The following is a 23138-nucleotide window of genomic DNA, read 5'->3' as shown; positions in this document are numbered from 1 at the left end:
GGAGGAGGAGGAGGAGGAGGAGGAGGAGGAGGAGTAGGAGGAAGGAAAAGAAGAAAACCAGTCAGTATTTTAGGAACTGTCTTAGGTCCTGAAAATGAAAAACTTAAGAATAGCATATAGCATTGATCTGTCTTTTTTTCTTCTCCCTTACATTCACCCATTCACCTACTATTTCCTATTTCCCTCCCTCTCTCCCTCCTTCCCTTTCTCTATTTATTTCTCTTATCAAAACATATAAAACCCTTGCTTAATAGAAGATACAGTTTATAACATAAAAAGTATTCATTAGTTATTTAACAAGAGTATCTAAAAACATTGCTAATAAGAAAGAGAACTTTGACTTCATTCCTCCTCAAATCAGTTTTGCTCAGCTTTGTGTTTATTGAACATATTATAAAGAAGTGTGGCACCTCAGAAAGTGAACTAGGAGATTTAAATTGATTTGTACAAAGTAATTCCTACATTTTTGGGGAAAAAAAACCAACAAGCCCAAATACAGCATGGCAATATATTCACCAAGAGATATCAGAGAACATGATCCATAATTATCTTTCAGAAGAGTTTGTAAAAACACTGTAGAGGAGAAGGGAGTTGGGGGAAACTGGAGCTAGAGACAAATCATGAGAGACGGTGGACTCTGAAAAATAATCTGAGGGTTTTGGAGGGGTGGGGGATGGGAGGTTGGGTGAGCCTGGTGTGGGTATTATGGAGGCCACGTATTACATGGAGCACTGGGTGTGGTGCATAAACAATGAATTTTCTGGAACACTGAAAAGAAATTTAAAAAATAAAAATTTTTTAAAAAGGAAAAAAACCACTTTAATGGAGTTTATAAAAACACTGCAAATAACTGGTTTATAATTTATAAAGCAAGTGGTTTGATTTTTAACATTTTCAGATCGTTATTTTATGCCAAGCATATAATGTATTGTGGAAAGAATGTGTTGTTTTCTATGTTTACTAATTGTGCAAATTTTAAAAAGTTGGCATAGTATTTGGTAAATATATTTTATAATGAACTAAAAAAGCATTTTCAGTATGTTTGCAGTGTTTCAATTGCCATGCAATTTGTTCTCTGAAAATCACTGGCAAGCATATATAAAAACTCTCTTAGTAGCTCACTAATGTATAATGTTTTCCAAATGTATACAAAACATTTTCACATACATTTTGTCCATCTGAAGAAGTGAGAAATGTAGCTCCACTGGAATTACACAGAATATGTGTTTCTTATCCAACGTATTTTAACACTATCACTTCGACCCAGTGGATGCTTTGGACTTTCCATTTTTAACTCCAAGGAATTTCAATCCCATGTTAATGACTTAATTTAATAAAAATAATCTCAACATTGATTTTATCACATAAAATCTTATGGAGTATATTCCATTAAATCAGCTATTTCCTTGGCAATTTTTAATGAAGTAATTCTCATCATTTTCCATTTTTCTTCATTTTATTTCATGTACAGCAATGGACATACCCATGAGATTTAACACAGAGAGTTTTTTTTTTAACTATTATTTTTTCAACTTTAATTTTCCTTAGTCAATTATCACTAGTAAAATAATATCAGAAGTTTAGGTATTCCCACATGTTTTTTAACATAATAAATTTTACCGTATGCAGTTTGACTACTTGCCATGTTTTAATGTCCTGATTGTTTTCACACCATGAGGTTATTAAAGAGAGGATTTCATTTATTTCTAAATCATTCCATTTGAGAATTTTCAACAATTTACCTCATATATTCTAAGGTTTTGATTCCCCTGTTTGGATTATTAACCTACTCCTTCCATCTACGCCCAGTGAAGTCTTATAGCATGTATCCATAACAGAATTAAGAGTGAAGTTGTATGGTGAAGTGGGAAGGTCAACATTTCCTGGCTCTACCTTTTTCCTTTCCTCCACTCCTCCATCTCATAGCAAGCTGAGCCAAAAATGGAGTGTGGATCTTAAGCAACATTTTGAGTGGCATATCCCTCTCAAAAATGCAGGCCAAATGGGGCACCTGGGTGGCTCAGTGGGTTAAGCCTCTGCCTTTGGCTCAGGTCATGATCTCAGGGTCCCGGGATCTAGCCCCACATTGGGCTCTCTGCTCAGTGGGGAGCCTCCTTCTCCCTCTCTCTCTGCCTGCCTCTCTGCCTACTTGTACTCTGTCTATCAAATAAATAAATAAAATCCTTAAAAAAGTGCAGGCCAAGTTATAACTTATCACCCATCTGTTTTGATGCATGGCATGTATGTGTGGGTACAGGTATGGGTGTGTGTGGTAAGAGGGGAAGAGACAAAGAGTGAGCGAGCAGAGGGCAAAACGAGAGAAGGAAAGGTGGCAAAGATTTATACTTTGTTGGTTCAGATGAAGGACATATATAATTGACATAATTGTCCAGATATTACTCTTTCAACATTTCTGTAGGTTTGAATTTTTAAGGAAAAAAAAAGTAAACATAAATAAAATTAGGAAATCCGATATGTGAGCAATTCAAAGCCTATACTGATCAACTAAGTTTTCTTCTGGTCTGCTCCTCTTTTCTACTCCACAACTGACCCTCTTTGTTGCTCTCTGTTATACTGCCATCAGTATGAGACAGAGAGAAAAGGAATGAACTCCAAAGCTGAGAATTGTAGACCCTCTGAGGTACCTCTTTCTAGTCCCATCATCCCCACTAACTCAAACACTGGTTAGACAAAAAGATAACAGAAGTTGTATTTTGGGTTCAAATAATTCAGTGTTCATTGCCTAAATGCAAAGCTTAGTGCTAAATGTTTTTTACGTGTATTATCCACCCCCTACTTCCAAATAAACATAAAAGGCAGAGATCACTGTAACACCTTTTGGATGAGTATATGGAAATTCATAGAGGTTAAGAAGCATGTTTGCTAACAGACAACTCTTGAGAATATTGTGAATTGAATCTGTCTTCCCTGGTTTCACAAGCAGTTAGCTTAATCATTTATTTAAAAGTTTCTAAGTTCAGAACTTAAAATCAGGTGGGACTAGGTTTGACTTGCCCTTGCATTCTCAACAGGAGCTTGAAATTGAACAGATTACTTATTCAGTCTGAGCCTCAGTATTCTCATATATAATGAAAATATGATATACCCTGAATAATTATGAGGATTATATGTAGATAGATAGAATATATACATAAAATCTAACTTCTTACTTATAAATGTTTAACAAATGGAATTTATTTACATAAGACTCTTGAGAACGAGACTCAATAGTTTTCAAAGTTATTTATCATGTAAGAGTATATTTTAAATTACAGGAATCCATATTTCCTGATGCCAAATATGATAGAATCAGCTATAAATATTCTTTTCAGATGCTATCTTTCATTGGTCTTTTTAAGTAAATTGTCTAGTTCTCAGAGTATTTTGCTGACATTTTATGTTTTTTTATAAACTTTAATTTCAGAGAAAGCTTGAAAATGGTGAAAGTTCATCATATCTTAAAAGGCTGTGACAGAAAGTCCCCATTTGTCACTTTCTTAAGCATGATTTAATCAGTTAGTAATTATTTATTGGACAAACACTATAGGACCAATACTGTATGAAAATAAAATACGGTCTCTTAAAAACCTGAAAAATGAGTAACTTGAGAAATGTAATTTAAAGAACTATAAAATTTCATGTATAGAAAGGAACTTAAAGAGATTTTGTAACCAGCACTATTTGGATGCTCAGTCTGTCTGAAAAAGGGACAAGCGGGGCTAGGGAGAGATAGGTAGGGGGCTATGTGATCATGTTCGGAGAAATCCCTAAAATGCGTACGTGTGAGGAACCAGAGAAGGGAACATACCATACCACCCTGCCCTAAGGGTGGGGAGGGGGGGCTTTTTTAATGACATTCACCTGTGTCCAACAAAGAATAAACAGACCCTAAAAAAAAGTAAGCCATTAAAGATGTTATCGTTAGTCCTGCTTACACAAAAATGCTGTCAGTATTAAAAAGATTTACTTTCCCTGGTTAGCTTTCAATAAAAGAGCAACCTTCAAAGCCCTCAGCACAAAGCTACTGTGACCCTCTTCACTCCTGGGAGCTTTTTTTCCCCTCTGTATCCTTGCTTAATAAAATTCTGTTGCTCCACTCACTCTCTTTTGTCAGTGAGACTCATTCTTTGACTCTGTGAGACAAGAACCTAGCTCTCCCACTTCATATTTACTTAAAAACAAAATGGGAACTTTTCAAAATGTTTTTCATGTCTTGGAACGCAAATTACTTTTCCTAAATGTGATGACCACTCTAGGAAGAGACTCTGTATTTATAAGTAAACCCTCAAATTTGATAGGGCCGAGTCGCTTACTATTCAAAATATGTTTTATAGGAATGAAGAATCATCATTACCTGGAGGCATGTTAGAAATGGAGAAATTGAGCCTCACCTCAGACCTCCAGAATCCCAATTTAACAATGTCCCCAGGTAATTCATATGCACACAGTTTAAAAACACAGATCTAGTCTATCTATGTCTTCCTTACTTGAGTTCTAGTGTTTAGAGGCATAAAAATGAAGTCTGGATATAGCCAAAAGGCTAAGAGATGTCTGCATATTCTATGCAAAATTGCAAATATTTGGCTGGCTTCAAAGCATTCCAAACCTGTTGGCTGATAAACACTTATCTGAGTAAAATAAAGTGCCTCCACTTCCAGGGCAGGTTTTGCTCAATTCTAATGATTCACTATGAACAATGGCCTTTAATTAGTTTTATTTTGGAAATCTGCAGTGCAGGTTTTTTCATTTGTGAGAACTGCTGATTAATTAAGCAAAAGGACACTCCAGGCAATATATTTCTGGATGTAGGATGAGATGGAGTGAAGGATATGTTGGAGATTTCATGACTTGTTCACCATCTTATACAAGTACATATAGTCCTCTGCAAGATGCTGCCCAAATGGGACTCGTTATGCTCAAACTAGAGGAAACATCAGCACATTTAGGGGAGAACTGCAGGTCCAATCATTTTCAGAGTATTAGGCATGTTTGTTAAATTCCAATCAGAAAGTTCCACTTTTGCCCAGCATTTGAAATCTATTTGGTAATTTACCTTACAGCAATGTTTGAATAACAAAAAGGTTTAAAAAAAAATTAAGCAACCAGAAACAAAACAAAACCAAACAAAACAAAAAACCTTACTTTCCAAGGGCAAAGCATTCCAGTTTTACAGATGAATCCTTTGCAGCTTGTATAGTTTCAGGAAAACGCACTTCAATCTTTGGTTCATATTCCCCCATCACACCTGTTAAATATCAAAAGAGCTAGCAGCATTTCTGGAGAATAGAAGTTTTCTGTGAAGTAAATGCTTCATTAACCAAAAACTGATTATTTTGTACTTCAATTAACAACATTTTCATAGACTTAAATGAGTGATAGAGGGCAAAGAAACTACATGATGCTACTTAAGGAATTAGTTGATTTTTTTCTTGCTTAAAAAAGCAATATCTAAGATATATCAGTGTCAGAATAGAGGCATCCCAAATTTCCCTATATTCCACATTAGAATCTTACAAAGAATTTGTCTTCCAACTAAGAAATGAATGCACCTAGATTCTAAAATGTTTCTGAATTATCAAGAACATTTCTTCTCTAGAGATATCCAGATCTATTACCCCTTCATGGAACTCACTGGGGCAGATCTGTTCAGGAATAAGGAAATTTTCATTAACACTGTAGGAGGTCTCTTAATAGAAAATAACAGTATTTCTGCAACAAAATCTATAAATTAATAATAACTGAGATAAAGACATAAATGTTCTCATGTCAGTTCAGTAAGGATTTACTGCTAAATGAGTTTGCTGTTCACTTATAAAGAAGCATTTGTTTTTATAATTTTAAATTTTTTAACAAGGAATTGTGGATATGGGCTAATAATAAGACAATAGTCTAATGTATATAAATATGTTACCTACCAGAGGTGTAACAGAAATATATCCCTAGGCTATCCTCATTAACTTAATTAATGAAATAAGTGGCAAATCAAGATTCCTCAAAAAACTGTGATTTTTTTTTTTAAACTTATAAACCAAATACCAGAGTAATCCATTCCAAAGGTAAATGATTTACTGGTGGTCAGTACAACTGCACAGAAGATGAAATTTACAAAATATGTATCAAATAAAAATACTTGATTTTTAAGACCTGATCATTCCAAACATTCAAAGAAGCTATGGTTGGAGGTGGTACAGAATACTAGTTCAGCGGACTAGTTAAATTTTCTATATCCTATTTTCTTGACATCTTATTTTTCTTGAGTGTCTACTTTTAGAAGAGGTTTGATATTTCTTATATTAATACTATTAACATTAATATAATGTAATTCTTCTGATCTGTTTTTACCGTGTATGCACTAAAGATAATAAAGGGGATAGAAGAATGAAGGACTTAAGAAGGGGAGAAGGAGAAACTAAAAGTAGACCAGGAAAAGGAAAAATATGGTAGAATTTCTATGCATATTATTGGCTTATGAGCGCTTTTTTCATGAACAGAGTACTCACTGGAGGAGAGAAATTGGACTTATGAATATATCTAGTGGTTGCTGAATTCTGAGTTAAGACTATCCAAGTATATTTGGGTGGTTAGTGATTATAAAAGCTCTGTCATAAGAACTCCCTGTATGGAGCTAGTTCCATAATTCTGTTAGCCATCATTAGCATTATGTTCTTGCTCTTAAAATCCTCAGAGAGAAGAAAACTCTATGAGGTACTACATTTCTAGTCCAGATCTGATCATAAAATGCATCAACAGGTTTTCTATCTTTACATTTACCACTGTGAATATTTAATTAAAGAATCGACTAGAGGATTATTCTACTTCGATGACTTCCCTAGGTTTTCTAGTTCTCTAAATCTTGTGCCAGCTATGTCTTGACTAAACTACAAAACTCATCAGAGACCAATTTGAATTATGTTCCTTGGAGGAATATAATTAGCATGAATAGTGTTTCATTCCTCTTTGGAATGCTTTTAATTAATGTTTGCTTGCTTTGCTTTCCTTGGATGTGAATTTTTTTTCCCATTTTGCCAGCCAGGTAAATAAAGGGTGAACAAAAAAGACAACTATAGAAAAGAAAGAGGCATTAAAGAAAGGCATCATATGCTCATTGAAAACAATATTATTCCATTAATAAGTTTGGCAGCACCCACACGTGCACACACACACGCCTATTCCCTCAAACAAATTTTTTATATAAAATGTTCCTTAAGCAAGGAAAGGATCTGTTCCAATGCCAGTGAAGAAATGGCACGATATACCCAGAATCATATAAACTATACCATGTGAGTGAATTATAAAATTTTCTATTATATTTTTTTACAATATCTGATTTCCATCACATTTGTAAATTGAACCTCAACTCATTGATGATGTGGCTCCTCTGAACCAGAGGGAAGCTGAAAGCTCAACAGATGTCCCCAGGCTTCAGAAGCGAAAATATATTCCCAAGATAGCTCATCATCTTACCATCAGTGCGCTGCACTAAGGGAGTGGGCGGTCCTTGAACACTTCTCTGTGCTTCTTTGTTTGTTATGAAGCAAGTGTAGTTGCCCACATCTGATGGTTCCACTTTGGCAATGTATAAGTTTCCTGTCTCTTGGGATACAAACCGCCTGTTGTCCTCTTGAACATATAAGGGGTTATCATTGAAGGTCCATGCATAAGATAAGTCTGGGAAACAGAAAAAAATAAGCATTATCCTTACTGTATTCATTCTTATCTGGAAGTTCTGTGCCCTCTTCTCCATAATTAGAATACAATTGTGCCCCAGTTGATGCCTGGTGTCCTGGTATAATTGTAATATTCCCTTATATTCAAATTTGGATGATACATGACATAGTCATCCTGCCCATCACTGGCTTTGTGCATTTAGGGGTGCACTGATGGCATGCCAAGAAAATAAGTGGATGAATGTATTAAGAACAGCTGTAACATATATAAAATATCATGGGGTTAAAATACACATGTATTTCTCCAGTAATGCTCACATTAAAACAGTGTCTCTCAATATGTAGTCCAAAGGATGTCCACACTAAACTGTTTTGTGTCTGATTTCTTTTAACATGGATTTTTTTAATGTTCACCTATATTGTGTGACTATCAGGTACTTCTTTGCATTTTATTGCTGGTAATATTTCATTTTATAAATATACCACAATTTGTCCAGCCACTTTCTTGCTGATGAGCATTTTGATTGTTTCCAGCTTGGGACCATTATGTATTAGTTGAAATGACTATCTGTTGACATTTTCATTTCTCTTGGATAAGGCCCTAGGAGTGAGAAATAAGGTAGACAGATATATGTTTAACTTTATAAGAAACCACAAAAGAATTTTTCATAGTTGTACCTGCTGACCTCTCCACCAGAAATATATGAGAGTTATAGTTATTCCATATTTTGCACAAATAACATGTCAATTTTTAAAAAAATTTAGCCAGAAATCTTCAACCAGAGACAAATATTCTTGTGGATTAAGGTTTTTAAGTGTGGTACTATCTGAAGACTAAGAAATTGTATGTATCATGGAAACAAGGTAGAACCGAACTTACTTCTAGGGAAATGGAAGACTATAACTGGCTCTCCTGGGACTCCAAAGTAAGTGAAATGCACAGATGCTGGGGGGTGAAGAAGGGAAATACACAGGTAGAAAACACCTTCACATGCAGATGAACTCAGAAATCACATAGTAGGAAATCACAGCTCATAGAAGAACAGTCAAAGCAACTAGGGGCCCCTAGTTCAGGCAGAGGCTGTGGGTCATACTTGTCATCTGCACTTGTATTAAAAACGGGTGCAGAAGAAAGATATGATAGACCCAAAAATGACTAATTATTTCTGATACGTCCTAGCAATCTACCCCAGGTGGAGCAGACTACCAGAAACATTTTTCACTAACTCTACAGTATATAAATTCTCTAAAGGATGAGGAGGCAATACAGATCAATAGCTATTCTGACCTTAAATTTGATCTATATAGAAAAACTTATGAGGAAGTGGGAGTGGGGGGATTTGCCATCTTTATCATCTCTTTCACATAGGGAAAAATAAAGCACTGACAGTACACTTAGGGAACAGATTTTAGAAAGTGCAAAAGGACAGAAGGAAGGGAAGAGAGAGAAAGAAAAATAGTGAGTCTACAAACAGACCATTTAATAGTGCTGAGGAGCTAAGGTATTACATTCTAACAACAATTCATAAGTTATTTTAGTGAAAATGAATTCACCTATATTGATAGAACTCTGATATAATTCTCAGGAAAGAAGAAAATAGAAGAGGATGATATGTCAGAGAACAATCAACAAAAATGCCACTTATATGTAGAATGTGAAAATGTACAAAGTGGCATTAAACCTATAAAAGTAGTGTTCAGGTAGAAAAAAAACCCAAGATGTATGGTTATGTGAAAAGCATGTTGCAAATCAAGGTGGTTAATGCTATGTATATGTATGTGTATGTATGTGTGTGTATGCATCTGTGTATCTTTATACAAATTATTAAATTTAACAACCTAGGAACATATATAGAGGTTTTCTTAGGGTGAGGGGAAAAATTTTTACTCTCTACATAGTGTGTTTCTGTCACATTATAATTTTTAACTACTCTGTATTATTTGTGTAAATGGGAAAAAAACAGGTTGGGAATAGTGTGAGGAAAACCAAACACTAGAATGATTTACAGCTTGTGAAACAATATAATGAATAATATTTTTCATTCTTACTCTGAACTGTTCAGACTGGAGTATTATGTTTTATTCAGAGCACATTATAATCACTAAGGAAGCTTGTTAAAATACAGATAGCTAATCCTATTCCTAGCAATTTGGTTTCCTTATATCTGAGTGAAGTATCATGGAATCAGTATTTTCAACACCCTATGAATGGCTCATGTAGCTGAACTGGAATATTATGTTCAGAGCACCCTTTACCAAAAGGGGAATTCAAATTCTCAAGTATATCAAGAGACAGATAACCAACACAGCAAAGACCAGAGTTACGTCACAAAAGAAAATGATAAAAACTTAGATTTTTACCCTGGGGGCAGGGTGAAGAATAATTGAGCAGACTTCATAGATCTGAATTGCTGTCATGTGCAGAAAGGGTTAAAAAGAGCCCTTCCTATTGATGCCCAGGAGGCAAAAATAGGACTTTGGCTGTTGGAGGTTACAGAAAGCCCTATGGGCCTTAGTATCAAGAAGACCAATCTAAACTTCAGAGCTGTAACAGAGGTGATTTGTGAGGTAATGAGCTCTCTACCATTAGAGATGGCCAAGCAGAGGATGGATGAGCTACGTTTGAGACGTTGCAAAAATATTTATTTTTGCAATGAACGGGAAGTTAAACCTATGTTTCTATGAACTGTCTACTCCACCCTCAACATTCCTTTGATCTTAAGAGTCTAATGCTCTTAGATCAAGTATGCATAAATGAAACTCACTTTTTATTTTTGAAAATATGCTTTGACATTCTCTTCCTGTTCCAGGGTATTGAAACTTCATTGCTTTTGCAAGTCCCTACTGGAGTCTTTTATCATTTCATGTGGTCTCTTGCTTCTAAGTTTCCTTACTGATGTCCTTTGCTGCCTCACTTCTAAGCCTGTTACTCTGTCTCCACCAAAGAGATGCTCAAAGGGTTTTTGTTTGAAAGTGAGAGGTATCTAGATAGTAAATTTTTCTTCAGTATATAGAGGAGGAAAAAATGTAGTTCAGATTCCCTTGTTGTCAGTGACTCCTCATCTTTTGAACCTTTTGTGAAATAAAGACAATCTTGAGCAAATTCCCAGGGCCATGTCTCAGTTTAGGGATCTTGATTCAGTGCTGATTTGGGAAGAAAAATAAGCTCTAGCTCTCTGAAATCCAAGGTTAACCCTTCTCACTGAGAAATTACAGGTTGCCATTAATGCCCAAGAAATCTTCCTATTCTTTACCCTACAATCTTGAGACCTGAGACTGTAATTTTCATTTCTCCCTTGGTGAATTCATTTTCATCTTAGTTGCTAAAACTTTCTGATCTATTCCTTCTCTAAGAGTGGAACATTTAAAAGCTGTCGGAAGAAAATGGTCCAGATATAAGGAATATTACATAAAGAATAATAAAGAAAAAATGAGTACTTCTATTTCATACCTGTTTCATCATCCCCAAATTTTGTTTTATGAAGCTAATTGGCTATTGATAATATGCTCATTTAATAGGAGAAGGTACTAGAGCTAGGAATAGAAAAGTAATTCTCCAAAATCACATTGTTTGCATGTAGAAGGGAGAGGACTTGAACCTAGATTTTTCAGATGCCAAATCCTTTGCTCTTTCCCTAATACCATCTTTCTTCTTTTCTATTATCTATAACTGACCCTTTTCTTCTATGTCAATATGCTCCCTGTGGAACATTCTTCCTTACTCTCAGACTTCCTTCCAAACACCCAAATTCTGTGCATATCAAAGCCTACTCAGAACTAGGACAACTTTTCCTGATCATCCATCCCCTTCCTGCCATCAGCACTGTGTGTCCTGTGTTCAGTTTCCTCAGAATCTTATAGAATGAAAGGTCAATCTGTCATTTCAATTACTTCAATGTGTTTATAGCTACTATTAGCAGGGAATAGAATGTATTTGTCAAACCATTAAGAACTAATTCTTTTCTCCAAAATGGCCTCACCAGGGGACAGATCTTCAAACCTCAGTGTGCATAACAATCACTTAAAGGACTTGGTAAAACACAAGCTGCTGGGTTCTACACTCCCAATTTCTCCTTCAGTAGATCTGGGAAGTAGCCAAAGAATTTACATCATTAACAAATTATCTGGGAATGGTAATACTGGTGGGTCCTGGAACATTTCTTTGAAAATCACTAATATAATGGTAATTCTCAATCTCCTCTGCATAACCATACCAGAAAGGGAAATGGCTCAGAGTTTGATAAAATGGTGGCCATCTTGTATATTTCTCTTCAGGTGGTATGTGGAAACCTGAACAAAAGGATATTCCTTAGTTCATAGATGCATGGCATGTCTGGGATGGAAGGGACCTAATGATCTCTCAGCCCAATCTTCTCATTTTATAGATGAGTAAACAGAGGGGAAGATGGCAGCAGCTCTGTTACTAGAATCCAGGTACCCCTTTGTGCTCCTCTGTGAATTGGTGAATGTGTTAACCTGCAAACCCTTCCTGTCACTGTATTTTTCATCCTTCCCTTCTCCCTTCTCCCCATGGGCTCCCTATTCCCATCCCAAATAGTCAGGCTGAGTGTGGGCTTTTATCTATTTTGTTCCATCATCAGCCACTGTCATGCTAAATCTGTATATTTTTAATGGGGAAAGAAAAAAAAAAAAACTACCTTACAAATTGGAAGTTTAAAATTCTTCCCATTTGGCTTTTCTTAATTAAATGTATAATTCATGAGCCACTTAAGTTGAAACCATTGAATTTTTAAAATATTTTCTCCACCATCTATGACATTTATCTGTTATTAATGATTGTGATGCATTTTCCCTATGATGATTCAGCAGTAACATTAGAACTGAATAATAATTGGTCTTTCCTGAAGCATTGCCTGTAGTTTCACATTGACACCATCCTCTACAACTTTAATGTTATTAGGAATGGCAGATCTGCAGTAAGCAACTGAAGACTCTATCTGCTGCTCTCTCAAGCATACAACAAATTCTATTTTCCCTAGAGCATGATTGTGTTTTGACATCTTTTATAGCCCTATATCTTGCACTGTAATATTTAAAGTACAGACACAAGAGATATATGCAATAGTACCCATTATATCGGACATAATTTTTATTAGAGGGGAACTATCCCACGTGAAAGAGACCAGTCGTGATAAACACTGACACTGAGAATTTCTATTGGCTCCGTAAAACAGGCCTCAAAATTGGTAGCATGTTTCTAGAAGTAGAAAATAAATGAGAAGAATAAAGAATCTGAAGCGTAGTGCTCAGATTTAGTGGATAAATCTCCCCTTTGGAATATTCTGGAATGAGTGTACTTTACTGCAAACCTTGTGCAGAGCTCTAGGGTTAAATGTGACTGCCTGCCAGGTGGTAAATCACGGTTATGCTAGCTCAGTGGCAAAGACCTAATCCAAGAAAAATAATTCCTTTTCTGGGTTGAAGTCATTGATATTGGTGTTGAGCAAGTTTATGATGTAACCCAGAACACTACCCTGACACCTTTACAACCACTCCGATTTCTGTTCCCATTTGTTCCACAATTACTGCTTAACCACCTAGATTTTATTAGATCCCTTTTGATTTACACATCTCCTGTTCAGAATCATGGAGATAGCTGCATTTGTGGCTACAAACAACATCTAAGGAAAGGCCCTCTGAGTTCCTGCTATTGCTAGCTTACGAAGAACTCTAGAGCCGCACACGTACCAGTACTTCCTACCTGGAGAAGGAATGAAAACACAGCCAGCTTCTGAATGAACTTCTAAGAAACCTCCAATTTTAAGGAAGATGGGTAAGCCATGGGAGGCAATTACAGAAGGACTACACTTCCTTTGTTCCTCTCAATTCCCATCCTCTACAGGTGAGCTAGATATAAAGAATGTAAGTGAGGGGTCATTCCAGTGGTTCTCAACCAAGGGTGATTTTGCCTGAGAGGGGATATTTGGCAATGTCTGGAGATGTTTTCCTTCTTGCTATTGGGAGAGGGGGTGCTATTGCATCAAATGGGCATAGGCTGGGGATGTTGCTAAACATTTTCACAACACAGAGGACAAACCTCATAAAAAAGAATTACTTCACTGTAAATTGTCAATAGTGTTGATGTTGAGAAAACCTGGGCTATGCAAATGGAAATAGACTATAACATGAGAATTCTGTTTGATGCGCTAGAAAGCAGGGGAAACACTTTTACTGGGAAAGAATAAGATTGTGAAAGTAGAAGAGGAAATGTGGAGCCCAGGACCTAGGAAAATAAACTATGGAACTCTGGTCCACTACATGATCTTTCTGGTTCTAACACAGTACACTTATATTAGATAAATCAATTTACCTCTCTAGGTGGTCTTTACATATTCTCCAATACAGATACACTTGCTGTTTCCATTTATACTTGATTTAGCAATTATTTTCTGTTGTGGGCCAGATTATGCCAGACCAAATTAGACAGCAGAATAAATGCAGTGGTATTTAAACCCAAGATATGTCTTCTTCGTCAAGTTAACACTAACTTCTTTAACACAATTACTTAATTTACAGAGTGGAGAAATTTTCTTTGAAAGCATTAAGGCACATAAGATGCTGAACTGAGTGTCCAGCATATAGGAAGCATTTGTTATCTTATCCAATCATGTGGCATTAAATACTATTTATATGGTGATTTAACAAAAAAAAAAAAAAGGAGAGAGAGAGAGCGAGACAATAGTCTCCAAAAAGAGTCACTGTGCTAAGTGCCATGTCAGCCAACCAAAACTTACACCAAACACAATTCTACTTTCAACCTCTCCCAGAAATGTGACCCTTAACCAGTTAATCTGGAATTACCTGGTTAGCAGGTCTCCTTCTATCAGGTGAGCAACCCATCTGACAGACCCTACCCATCCTCCTGACTAAGGTGACCTTGCCTGAAACAATCTACTCTTTGCTGGAACAACTTCCTTATCTTGCCTCTTTCTGCCTATAAAAGTCTTTCATTTTGAACCTCTTCAGGATTCCTTTCCATTTTTTTTAAAGATTTTATTTATTTGTCAGAGAGAGAGAGAGAGAACACACACAAGCAGGGGGAGGGGCAGGCAGAGGGAGAAGCAGGCTCCCTGTTGACAAAAAGCCAAATGTGGGACTTGATCCCAGAACCTTGGGATCATGACCTGAGCAGAAGGCAGACTCTTAACCAACTGAGCCACCCAGGCATCCCATGGGTTCCTTTCCATTTGTAAGATGATATGCTGCCCAATTCATGAATCATTGAATAAAGCCGATTAGATCTTTAAAATTACTCAGTTAAATTTTGTATTTTTAACAATGGTAACTACCAATATTAGTTCTCCAAACCAGAACTTTCCCCCAGATATATAAATCTAGTTGCCTACGCAAAATTTTCATTGTTCTATCTAACAGACATCTGAACATTAAAATGTCCCAAAACAAATTCCTGATTTCCCCCATTCCAAAACCTGCTCTCCTGTTATTGGTATCAACCCAATAAATGGCACCGCTTTCTTCCACTTGCTCAACCTAAAAACCACTTCTCTCTTTCTCTTTACACTCTACATCTAATCTTTCAGGAAATTATCTCAGCTATACCTTCTAAATATATACTGAAGATGGTTACTTGTTCACCTGTCTGCTGCTATCATCCTGCTTCAAGCCACATTATTCTCACCTGAGTCATTGTAACTACCTTTAACTCCTTATATTATTGCCCCTTTATGGTCTACTCAGAATAAACTTTTTAAACTGGAACTCAGAGAAGGCATGTCAGTCTTTTGCTCACTACCACACAATGCATTCTAATCTAAAAATCTAGATCTAATCTAAAAATCAGAGGCTCTATAATATCTTTCAGGTAGTGCTTACAACCTCATCTATGCTCCTGTTTGCTCACCTTTCTTTATCTACACTGGTTTCATTGCTTTTCTTCCAACGTGCCAGACACAGCCCTACTGCCAAGACCTTTGCACATGCTGTTCCCTCTATGCAACCTGCCTTTGCTCAATGTCTCACTCTCATTCCTTTAGTTCTCTCCTCAAATGCCAACAACACCTTCTTTGGCCTCAGAATATACAATGGCAACACCCACTATTTCTTACCCCATTTAGTTTACTCCCTAGCTTTTATTACCATCTGCCACATTTTTATATTGTTTAAGATTCATGAAGGTAAAGACTTTGTCACATTGCTCTCCACTATATCCTTAGAATTCACTAAAAGGAGTGGCACTTAGTATGTACACAATAAATATTTGTTGAGTAGATATATAGTACAAGTTCAGTAATGATGGTTGTTACTATTATACCAATAGACAACTGTTCTGCTATCTGCCTTTTACATATTTAAGCAACCTCAAAGTACACATACTGCTGATCTGACCTACTCACTAAGAAAACACCACTGTCGAAAAAATGAAAAAAAAAAAAAAGAATAAAGGGAAAAAAATGAGAAAAACAAAAAGAAAGCACCACTGTCATTTACTCCAGAAACAGAAGGAAAAACAAACAACAACAACAAAAACTAATTGGCAGGACACCTGGGTGGCTCAGTGAGTTAAACCCTCTGCCTTCAGCTCAGGTCATGATCTCAGGGTCCTGGGATCGAGCCCCACAGGGAAGCAGGAAGCCTGCTTCCCTTCCTCTCTCTCTGCCTGCCTCTCTGTCTACTTGTGATCTCTGTCAAATAAGTAAATAAAACCTTTAAAAAAAAAAAACCTAATTGGGAAGAAGGGCATATAAAATTTAGCACTTTTTCTCAATGTAACTTTCCTCTTTATTCTTTAACACAATTTGGAGTTTTTGCTGGAATGATTTTCCATTTCTGTTGAATTGTCAATGTTTTTATTGATGGAAATACAAATGCTGGGCTCAAACAACAGTGCTATCTTCCTACCACAGACATAGACACCCAAACTACTGGCATAAATTCAATTGTTCTACCAACCTAAGAGTTATATCTTTGAAGACAATGGAATATTTCCTCTATAAAAAATTTTAAACCTATGATTTTTATGAGCCCAGGATTGAGAGTTTTATATCCAGACTATAAAGGGAAAGAATCTGCTTTACTTTAGATATGGTGAAACTATTATTTCACAGAGAAGGTGATCTTAATTATTTTAGACAACTAGTATCATGTCTTCACTCTGCCATTTTTAAAGAAAATTTCATGTGAAGCTCGGCTAACTCCCTGCACCCATGAAAATCTATTGACAACTTATTTTCATATGGAACCTACAGCCTTGGCTTCAAGAGTTTCATGTCCATTAGAAAAATTTACAGTCTGAAATTTTGCTTTCAGTGCTGTTGCAAATGACTTATGCAGAATCTCTGTTACCAGTGACCAGTGCTCTTAATCAAAGCTCATCCTGGAGGTGAGTGAAAACCCATGGTAGAAAGACCTCTCTGCATGGCAGTTCCAAGTCTACCTCAAGGTTCAGTGACCCTCCCCCAAATGAATGAGTAAAATAAATAGTGTATTGCCTCTTACTGTCACATAAACCTGGATGTAGAGAAGAGAACTTAGAATCGTCCAGAGACCTAGCAGAGGAAAGGAAGACTTTACTTAGTGGACTACCAAATTTTACCTTTGCCAAGCACCTAGAGGCTAACTAGGAGACTTGTATTTTTCTGACATGGGTATCCAAATTAAGGATAATACCTATAACAGACAATAGAAGGGACTGCTGGAGATTGTGTGGAGATGAGATAAGTCATAGACTATCGTTAAGAGACTTTAGGAGAAAGGAAAGTGATGTCTAATAGGGAAAAAAGGGTTTCAATCAGATGTGCATCGTAGCACTCTCTGTGTTCTTCAGACAAAACTTTCAGTAAAACTTATATTTCTCTGTAATATTTTAGAATTATATTTTTAGGAAGATGGAAACGAGGGCTTAATCTGGCTCTACTGGCATTCAGTCACATTCATGGGGTTTATCTCTAGTTAAGAAATAGGATTAAGGAAGCAAATATACGTTTCTCCTCAGAGTATAGGGAATAGTTCTGGTTTTATGTCCAAATATCACATTTCCAAGAGATAAAGCAGAATGTGCCAGTTTTGTGTTCTGGCATTATTGCCTAGGTTTCTTTTCTTTTTTATTATGAGTACTTTCCTCTAGAATAAGCTTTATCTGTAAATCCTCTCTAGAAGGATAGCACATTTGTGGTTACTTTAAAAATTAGGTAGCTATTCTGGAGTCAGGTCCATGAGAAAGCTATTCTGGAGTCAGGTCTCCTTTGGTCTATTCAGAAAAAAATAATAATAAAGGACATCCAGATAACAGCATCTGTTCAGTTTGGCTTATGTTGATTACTCTGTTTCACTGAGTTGTCACTAATCATTTCTATGGGAAATCCATCTACACACTTTTTTCTTTTGTTTTGTTCCTGGAGCTATTTTTTTTCCCCCTGGGTAAATTTATAGGATTCAACCTAGTTGATAATTTTTCTTACTCTCCCATGGTTCTTGCTTTTGGTTTTTGGTTTTTGTTTTATAAAACACACTAAAATGTATATGATAGGCCTGCCTTGTTAAGAAATGTTTTCCAGGGGCGCCTGGGTGGCTCAGTGGTTAAGCCGCTGCCTTTGGCTCAGGTCATGATCTCAGGGTCCTGGGATCGAGTCTGGCATTGGGCTCTCTGCTCAGCAGGGAGCCTGCTTCCCTCTCTCTCTGCCTGCTTCTCTGTCTACTTGTGATCTCTCTCTGTTAAATAAATAAATAAAATCTTTAAAAAAATTTTTGTGTGTGTGATGATGCTAGAGAGAAAATATAAAGAACTCAGAATGTTCTGATAATATCGAGTTTAATATAATTTCTCCCTTGTCCTGGCTAAAGAGATTTGAACTATCAGAGGGAATTGATGTGAGGGATATTCTTTGCTGCTGGCTCTGAAGATGGAGGGAGACCTATGGCAAGAAATGTGGGCATCCACTAGATGATGACAGTGGCCCTTGACATCTGGCCAGCAAGGAATAGGGAACATTAATACTACAATAGCAAGGAACCAAATTTAGCCAACAACTTGAGAGAGCTTGGAAGTGGATTCTTCCTCAGACTTCCCAGAAGAGAATGCCACCTGGTCATGACTTTGATTTTATCCTTGTAAGATTCTGAGTAGAGAGACCAATCACATCATCCTTTGGCTTCTGATATATAGACCTGTGTGCTAATAAATGGGTGTTGCTTGAAGCTACTAAGTTTAAGGTAGATTGTTATATACTAAAGAAATATATAGATAGATACACATACATATATTCACACACAAATACATATGCATATATACATACATGTGTGTGTATATATACATATATGCGCTAACCCAGAAAAAAATCACAAAGACAGAAATGTCTATGTGTAAATTTGGCTCACTTTAAACCAGCTGTCCACTAATCCAATTTGAAGGTTGTCCAACCAATATGTTTCTCTGCATTCTTGAAGTCTTTCTTGGCACAATTCACCTTCACAGGAAGGTGAGAATGGAAAAGGAAGAATAAGAAATTGTTTTAAATGAGCCAGTTAAAGACACTCATAGAACTCTTAGCAAACCCAGGAGGTGTAGGAGTGTTGAAACTGATAAACAATCTGAGGTTTAACCATTAACTACAGAGCTTTCTCTCCAAAGGCATTTTTTTTTTTTTTATGTCAGAAATTCCTGCTTTGGAATCTTGCTTTCATTTACTAACTGAAAACTGATTTACTTAGTTTATCTGAGTCTTGGTTTCCTCATTTTAAATTTATTGTTCTTAATTATTGGAATACTGGGAAGGAGAAAATAAATGGAAACTCTAATAGGGCTTGCTCATGATAATAATTCAATAACTGGTAGCCATTGTCACTATTATTAATACTTTCTCCTTCTAACTAATTGATGACTATTTGTATAATTGGATCAAAGGGCGTCTGTCAATATTCCCCACAGTTTTGATCTAGGACAGCTATAAGGAACAGAAGAACAATATTCCAGTATCTCTGCCCTTGTGGAGATGAGGAAGTCCATGACACATCCTAGAGCTCTCTGGATGAAAATTCTTATAATACCTGGATATACCCAAATACATAAAAATAGTTGGATGAACTCAATATTGACAAATACCCTTGGGATCCTGCTAAAACATTCCATATGATATAATCAAATTTGGCATCAGACAAGTTTGTCATAACTTACATGCAACAGGCATTAGTTATTCAATTAAAAAGATCTTAACTGAGGCAGTGTTTGTCTATCTGGGACTTAACTTCGTGGCATAAGCAGAGGTACACCGTTACAAGGGGTACATGCTTTAAATGATCAACATATACTTTAACAGTGGTAGGTAACAAGGTAACAAGGAAAGCTTCTACTTGGCTGCCTTTTTTATTTTTATTATTTTTTCTAAAGATTTTATTTATTTTAGAGGCATAGAAAGCAGGTGAGAAACAAGAGGCGGAGGGAGAGGGACAAGCAGACTGCCCTGAGCGCAAAGCCCAACTTGGGAGTGGATCATGACCTGAGCTGAAACCAAGACTTGGATGCTAAACCTACCAAGCCACCCGGGTGCCCCATTGGCTGCCTTTTTAAAATATGTGGCATTCATTTACAAATATTTGACATTTCTGCTTCCTTTATTTAGATTAAACAAAGGTGAAAACAATCTTCAATCCTGTCAAGATTCTTTGACCAAAGTCAGCATAAAATGACACAGACAGACAGCACAAACAGACATGGCTTTGTATATCTTGTCATCTTACATTATAGTACTAAAAAATAATTTCCCTATGGTTAAAAAATAAGCACCATCAATTTTTTTTTCAATGCTCTGGAATAATATTTTATCTCAGACAGCATCAAAAATAGTAACTCTCACCTAATATTGCAGGTGAGCATAATGCTATACTACTCTAATATTACTGAATAAAGTGTTGTTAGCTTCTAATGAGTTTCCTTTTCTTTTTTTATCAGCAGTTCAGGAGATTGTGTAAAAATGAAAATAATGGAAAAGTGTTTCCAAGTTTTTAAAAGATTGTTTAATATAGGGATAAAATTGCTTCTGTTTTATTTTTAAATATTTGTTATATTTGCTTTCAAAATCCTCCCATTGCAGAGTGGAAATAAACTATAAAAGGCTGCTCTGAGGAGCCAGACTGCTGGGATTTGAAGCTTGGCTCCGCTGCCCATCAGCTGTGTTATCTTGGACTGGTTACTTAACCTCTGTCTACCTTATTGTTCTCATTTGCAAAACAATAATCATAGTTTGTCTTTCATGAAGCTGCTGTGAGAAATTGAAAAGTTAATACGTACAAAGTACTCAAATCTCTACTTTGTAAGTACTTGCTGTTATTATTAAGGTAACTGTAATACCATCAGTATGATATTGAATTGAACCAAATGAAATGAATCCATGGATATTGTGATATTGCCTCTTCCAGATTCATTGTTGCTTGAGAATCTACCAAATTTTATCAAATCATTTGGAATTTGACAAAATGCAACCCCGAGGGGGTGAGAATCAGTAGGTGGTTTAGGTCCCTGGCAACAGGTTAATTCCCAAGTCAATCCAGATTCTTACAAACCAGAGACTGTCATTGACTGCATGATTTTACCATTGGTAGGAGATATTCTGATTTTGTGCCATCCAAAATTTGCTTCTAATTAATGGAGTACCTCTCCTCTTCCAATAGTTAAAGTGAGGGTGCCAAAAGGAATGCTGGAATTTGCTTTTCCATGGAGGTCAATAATAACAACGAAATAACAATCTCAGCTTTCTTTTCTGAATAAATACGAGCCACTACACTGATCAGTTTACATTCACTAGCTCACTTAATATTCACGAAAGCACTATAGTGCAGATATCAGTGTCTCAATTCTACAGATGAGGAAACTGAGCCTAGAGTAGTTAAACAAATTGTCTCTTGTTATTCAGGGTGACAAGCATCAGAATGCAGCAGCAGTCAGTTTCACTTTGTACCCTGGCACTCATGCTGGCTGCCATGCTGCATCTCCTTAAGGCCATGTTTGTTGACTGACTGCTTAAACAAAAATTTCTTTTAAAAACATTTAGATTAGTACTGTTTAGATACAGGAGGATGAACATGAAGAGACTTCACAGTCCTTTTGACTTGTTAAAGAGCTACTACATCAAGACATGATGTGCCTTCTTTACTCCTCCAGTGACCACATTGATGGTGTGACCCAAACTATCCCCCACCATACCTCCAAAGTGTGGTGGTGGGCCACAGAGAAGCACCACACCTTGACCTTCTCGGACGGACACTGCACTTCTTGTTTTGGTTTCAAAGTCTTCAATATCTTGGAAAACAAACAAAAACATCTTTAGAATTATCTTGCAGTAAATAATATTTTAAAGTAGAATTTTGAACTTATTTTTATTTTTAACAGTAAGGGACACTCATACTTGACTGACCAGAAGATTTAGTTGATGATCAATTTGTATACACTGATTATTATCTCTAAAACTCTTGTTTCTTCTTTTCTCCTTTCTTTTTCATATAGTTAAATGGAGTATGTGATGAAGACATTTATTAACATTACCTACTATCTATTTGCTTTTATTCTCCCAGGCAGTTTGTAGCCCAGCAGGAAATCTTTAAAACTCAGCACATATTTACTTTCCTTGCCCAGGGAAGGTGTGATTAAAAAAACAAAATAAAATAAAACAAAACAAAAAGTATGCAGCAAGTTTGCTGCAGCCTCTAGCCCTCTTGATTAATGTTTGGTATTTGATGTGCAGATGGAGTCTGTGAGAATTTAGGATGGAATGGTGTGAGGTAAAGAGTTCTATGTGATTGAACTATTGAGAGAGAAGGTATATTTTCTAATTTTCTCATTCTATTCCTTCACAAAGCAGCTTCATGATCTTGTTTAGAATGCTGCAATTTCCTACAACATCAAAGAATCATAGAAATACACTGTTAGCAGAAAGCTAACAAGTTACATTGTTAAACCATCCATATGAAGTACAAATCCTTCCACATTCCTGGAATCCTCATTCAGTCTCCAGGAACAGGTAGTTTTTGAACTTTTCTGAACTTAGTTATTTGACCTGTAAAATCCCATTATACACTCATTTACTCTTTTAACAAATTTGTTTTAAACCCCCTACTAAAAATACAGGAACTGTACTAAGGAGAGAAGACATATTAGTAAATAAACCAGGCATGTACCTTGCCCTTATTATGCTTATTGTTAAACAGAAAAACTAGAAGACAATTTAAAAAATAAGTGAACAAATGTACATTTACAAATTGTAATAATTATTGTGGGGTAAAAACTGTCTATAAAAATGTGTTCTCCCTTCTTCCATAATAGTAGATTTATAGAACAAATACAGTTTTCTAACCATTGGATACATTTGTCAGACATCCTTATTATTAATGTGGCAAGCAGAAACAACGAGTGAAACTTCCATATATTATGTGTGAAAGGAAATCTCCACAGATTTATGTTCTCCACCCATCCCCCCAGCACCCAGATTGCTAATGACATAA

At 36.2% G+C, this 23138-nt stretch overlaps 1 protein-coding gene across 1 annotated transcript in view; it reads right to left on the bottom strand.

The window, feature by feature from the left end:
- Positions 1-23138, bottom strand: part of CNTN6 (contactin 6) — a 246849-nt gene that overhangs the window by 98971 nt on the left and 124740 nt on the right. Inside the window, 3 exon segments of the mRNA XM_032867430.1 lie at positions 5143-5245; positions 7465-7668; positions 21844-21939. Coding sequence (XP_032723321.1) covers positions 5143-5245; positions 7465-7668; positions 21844-21939 — 403 coding nt within the window.

This window comes from Lontra canadensis, unplaced genomic scaffold, assembly GCF_010015895.1.
Source record: "Lontra canadensis isolate GAN:19392208 unplaced genomic scaffold, GSC_riverotter_1.0 scaffold34, whole genome shotgun sequence".
NCBI classification, from domain to species: Eukaryota; Metazoa; Chordata; class Mammalia; order Carnivora; family Mustelidae; genus Lontra; species Lontra canadensis.
Note: the sequence above shows the minus strand (reverse complement) of the source record. Positions and strands in the feature narration are given on the sequence as shown.